The following is a 5027-nucleotide window of genomic DNA, read 5'->3' as shown; positions in this document are numbered from 1 at the left end:
AGCAAAAAAAAAAAAAAGAAAAAGAAAAAAAACAAACCAGGTAGCCTGCTCAGAGCATCTTAACTCCCCGGCCTATGAAAGATTAAATACAGTCAGGATGGAGTGCAGTTTGTGTGCAAAAGGCCACTGTTTTTCAAGCTGTGCCTGAAGCCTGCACTGTTGCCACTGTACGCACATAAGATCATCATTTGAGTTTCAATGCAATCTTGTAAACCACAGAATAAAACAAGTAAATTGGATATTCTGGTAGTGAGAATTATAAAATTGAGATTATTAAATAGGAACTAGTAATACTTGAAAAATTCAAACTTGAAAAATTCAAAGAGATGTTTAGAAATTACAATTTCTAAATGCTCATCTCAACGTTCTTTTCAAGTCAAAACAAGCATCAAAGTTTAACTGGCTGCAGTGGACCTCTTCCTCTTCCCCACCTCCCAGCAGCCTGCAGAGGAAACAGAACCCGTTCCTGCACAAATATCAGTCTCAATCACCAACTGGCACGACAGGTCCATGCAAGACATAATGAGGAAAAAAAACCCTTACTGGAAGAAATGACAGAGTAGTAATTACCTGCATAAGTCTCAGGTAGGCACAAAACCAGCCTCAAGCTCTCCATCCCAGGTCTGCTGTTGCTGCTAGCCTCCTTCCATTTTGTTCCAGAGACCTGTGTCCTCTGGCCTTCCTGCCCTGAACACAGAGAGCTCACTGCCTCTCAAAACCAAGAGCCTATGACAAATCCTGAAGAGATGCAGGTATGCTCTTCCTCCTTGGCACCACATCTGGGGCTCCCAGGCTGCTCTCCTGCTCCCAATTCACTGGCCTTTCTTCCTCGCTGCCCTTCCCTTCTCTCAGACTCACAACCCTAGCACAGACCAGCGGCATTCTCCCTGGATCCCTTCTCCTACTTCATTACATCTGTAGTCACATTCTCCAGTTCAGTTTCACCCTCCAGCCTCCATTGAAGATGCTGTCATCTACAGTTATTTTCCTTGGCCGAACCCCTGTACTTTCCCTTCATGGCCATGCCAGAATCCAGGTGTGGTTTGCTAGAATCCATGTGTGGTTTACTTCATAAGGAGCAGCAGTCCTTCAGCTTTTCTGGCCTCTTTCCACCATCTCTCCTCAACTTCAGTTCACTCATTTAGTGTCAGATTCCACTGATTTTTTCCCTCTCCTGAGCAGGCATCCTTTGCCAATCCTGTTCCTACAACCTATTCTTGCATTTCCACCAGCCCCCTTTTATAAATCTGATTTTAAGCAGTATCTTTAGATCAATTTCAGATTGAGGCTAGATTGATTTAAATTGGTGTTGAATTTCTCCAGCAAGCTTCTCTCCTCCATTCAAATACGGTATCTTAGACACAGACTTCTGTAGCTATTGAGTTGCCACTTTAAGCGAAAAAGGGTTCTTGATCTCCCACTTCACACCCCTTTTAGTAACGTAGAGCAGTGCACATCACCAGTGTGATTCCATCTTCTCTTTACTGAGATCATGTGCTGCTCCTGCCGTTTCTTTCTATGCACCACTTTTTTGTTCCACCAATCTTTTTGTCCATGTGGATAATTTATTTGCTGCAGTCAGGTGTTTTTTAAAAACAGATTAAGAATAGACAATACTGGATTAGACCAAAACCAATCTGCCTCAGCATCCTACCTCAAATAGTGGCCAACAATGACTGCTTTAAAGAAGAGTATAAAACCAGCTCCAAAAGTATGCTATCTTCCTCTATTAGCTCCCAGTTCCCAAACATTTTTAGCTCACAGGCTTCCTGAACTAGGCAAGATCTCTGTGCATTTCATAATCCTCAACAGATTGTTTTTTCCCCAAAGACTAACAAGTCTCCCTGTGGACTCCCATAAACTTCTACCATTTGCATCTGTAGCGAGGGATTCCACTTCTCACATGCCCATTGCAACAAGAACCATCACCATTCCTTTTGAACCTGTTTTTAGTTTTCTCTGATATCCTTAGTTCTTGTAATGAAGAAAAAAAATGAAGATCATACAACGTGTATCCTCACTTGTCATATGACTTGTACCTACTTTACTCTTCCAGTCTGCTCAGGATGTGGCAAGTCAGGAAGGCCTTGGTAGCAGCTCTGAGCCCTATAACCAGTCCTATTCACTTCCAGAGAGTAAGATTTGACTGCCCAGTTTAGCCTCACTTAAACCTCAGTTTCCCCCTTCACACTATTACTCTACGTATTTTATTCCCCCTTAATTTAGCATTAACTTGCTCTCTCTTCCAGGTCATTTGACACAGGAGGAAGATCCCCGTAGTATCTGCAGGCAGACTTTGCATCATCCAAGTCTCTCGCCAGGAAGACCCTGCTCCTTGGTGTCAGTTTGGCAGGGAATGAGTTGTTACTCACTTTTACCTCTCATTTCTCCCTCTTCCTATTACCTTAATTCCCCAGTTCCATTTTCACTTTGGAGCACGTAGGAAAACAGCCAGACAGAAACATTACACAACAGAAAAAAGTTCAAATTACTGCCAGGCTTGCCAGCTCATATGCTATTCTGTATGCAGGCCTGGGATTGCACATTTTTAGAACACGTTTCAGTGAGGTTCTGAGCTTGTAAGAGGGCACCTTGATTCTGACTGAGACCTCTAAAACACAGCTTAACACATCGGTGCAACAGGGCTCTGTCACGTAGGACTTCAGCATAGATTGCAATAGCTGCCTTCCGATTTTAAAATCTATATGCTGCTCTTATCCAAAGTCTTTCATCAGGCAAAGGCCCTACATTTACTTACTATGTAATCATTGTCTTCATCTTTGGGACCTTCGCTGTAATACACGCGGTAAGCTTTGGCCACTTGGTCAATCTGTGCCTTGGTACCAGTCAATCCAATCAGCTTCGGAGAAAATTCTAGATAGAAAGAAGACATTTAGACATTTTAGTGAAAAGAATCCCATCAAGAGTCTCCTTTTCAGTGCTCTATATTACATGCTATATGACATTGAGGAAGAAAACAGTAATACCTTTAACATATCTGGCAACGGCTTCTTCGTTGTCCCTCTCAGGATCAATGGTGATGAAGAGTGGGGTCAGATTAGGCAAAGATGGAATTCTATCTGTGACATTAATAATTATTATTTTTCTTAGAAAACTAAAAATCATTTCTCACCTCCCTTCAAACAAGCTCACAGCCAAGCTACCGTAACATCAATCCAAGCCCACCCTAAGTGACAAAAAAGGCCTTTTTGTGCAGCTTAATTTATGTAATTTGTGAATGAAGCAAACACCACAAAAATCCAACGCTCTCTGCTTGTGCTGGGTGCAGCTACACTTCCAGCCTCTCAGCTGGAGACCCTGCCCTCCTTAGGAGAGATGACAAATTGGCTCTGATGCAGAAAATGCCACGGCGTGGGCATGATGCACGTATCAAAGCACAATGGTCGATACAACAAAAGTATGCCTGTGATGGTGGGGCGGGAGGATAGGTGAAGACACAATTGGTGTCACAATAGGTGAGGCTCTTTCCCTCATGTTCCAGCCATAGCCCTAATTATATTTTCTTCACTTTAGTCCGCCCTCCCACTTGCTTGGTTACTATTATCCCTGCACCGTAACTCTTCAGGGCCTGCAGGCTGAGGAAACCACCTCTATCACACAGCCTTCCCCCAACCTCCATTCCACAGCACAGTCACTCTCAGAAGAGACTCTCACAGAGATTTGTTCTCAGAATGAATAAAATAAAGGGAAAAAAAACCCTAATATACCCCACGACCACTTCTTGGCAAAAATACAATGCAATGGCACCATTCCCTGCCACCATCATGTTTTATTACCAAGTCCCCTGCTGCGGAAAGATCAGTGTTGTCATGCTCTAAATATCAGATCCTAGCGGTAGGCAGATTGATATATGTATCACTTAGCAATTAATTCAACTACTGAATAATAGTCAACAGCATTTTCTAAAAAAGATCATCAGTTATTACCATTTGCGATATTTTACCACAATAAACCTGGGCATCCCGTAAAAAACACCACTCCGCCAAACGAATTCCCGTACCAATTTCATCTACCACTTCAATCATTTTCTCCAGTTCATCAGGACAGATGTCAGGGCAGTGTGTGAAGCCGAAGTAGATCAGCACCCACTGGCCAATGTAGTCCTTGCTGGTCTTGGGCTGTCCCTCATGGCTGACGAGTGAGAAGGGCCCTCCTAGCAGCGGTTTCCCAATGCCTCGGTTTCGTTCCTTCTCCAGCTCTACAAAAAACAAGAGGGGATCAAACACATCCATGCCACAGTCCACACTGCTTCCCGGGTGAGCCTCAGAAGCAGTCGAGAGTCAGGCAACCTCGCAGAGTCACAGCCCAGGGTGTTGAAACGTCAAGATCTACCAATGCCCATCGTGGACAAGACTTCCAAAAAGCATTCCATTTTGGGCAAAATCAAATATATCACTAAGCTCCTTTGAAACATAATAATCTCTTTCATTGTAATCCGATTTTATTTTTATTTAAAAAAAAAAGAAACGAAAAAAAAAGTAGAAAGACAGGTGCCTGGCTTGGTGCGAAACAGAAAAATTAGCATCCTTTGCAAATTGAACATATCCTAAAAGCTGTAATATCTCTGATTTTCAACATTAAAACATGAAAATGAAACATGTCGGCAGTTACTGCAGGACAGGGAAAGGCACGCATACCCTACACAGAGGAAACCCAACGTGCACAGAAAACCCCACCTCCGTGTCTGTGCTGCATTGACTGGCAGCAGCGTGCATAATCAAATGCAACTGTTCCGATAGCAAAAGCATATTTAAGAATTTTAAAACGCTTAACCTTTAAGTTTTTTTGAATTTTTGAAAATTTTCTGTGGTACTTACATACACACAGGCACGAAGTGGCACTGTGCGAAGCATGACGTGATTCAGCAGGATGCTGAAGTGGGTAATATACATCTGAACACAAAAAATACATCATCTCAATACAAAACACTACACTCCTGCTGCTCCTCCCGCCCGGCCGCACGCTGGCAGCCCAGGCCGGGTCCCGCCGAGGCAGCGCGGCCCCCC

At 43.4% G+C, this 5027-nt stretch overlaps 1 protein-coding gene across 1 annotated transcript in view; it reads right to left on the bottom strand.

Moving 5' to 3' along the window:
* LOC103899678 (protein SCO1 homolog, mitochondrial) overlaps positions 1 to 4363 on the bottom strand; it is a 6877-nt gene extending 2514 nt beyond the window's left edge. The window contains exons 1-4 of the mRNA XM_009280188.1: positions 4354 to 4363; positions 4022 to 4219; positions 2988 to 3080; positions 2759 to 2874 (exon numbers count right to left, since the gene is read on the bottom strand). Coding sequence (XP_009278463.1) covers positions 2759 to 2874; positions 2988 to 3080; positions 4022 to 4219; positions 4354 to 4363 — 417 coding nt within the window. The remainder of the gene's footprint in view (positions 1 to 2758; positions 2875 to 2987; positions 3081 to 4021; positions 4220 to 4353) is intronic.
* Positions 4364 to 5027: the final 664 nt, after the last annotated feature.

Source organism: Aptenodytes forsteri, unplaced genomic scaffold, assembly GCF_000699145.1.
Source record: "Aptenodytes forsteri isolate BGI_AS27 unplaced genomic scaffold, ASM69914v1 Scaffold707, whole genome shotgun sequence".
Lineage (NCBI taxonomy): Eukaryota > Metazoa > Chordata > Aves > Sphenisciformes > Spheniscidae > Aptenodytes > Aptenodytes forsteri.
This window is presented reverse-complemented; position numbering and strand designations above follow the sequence as displayed.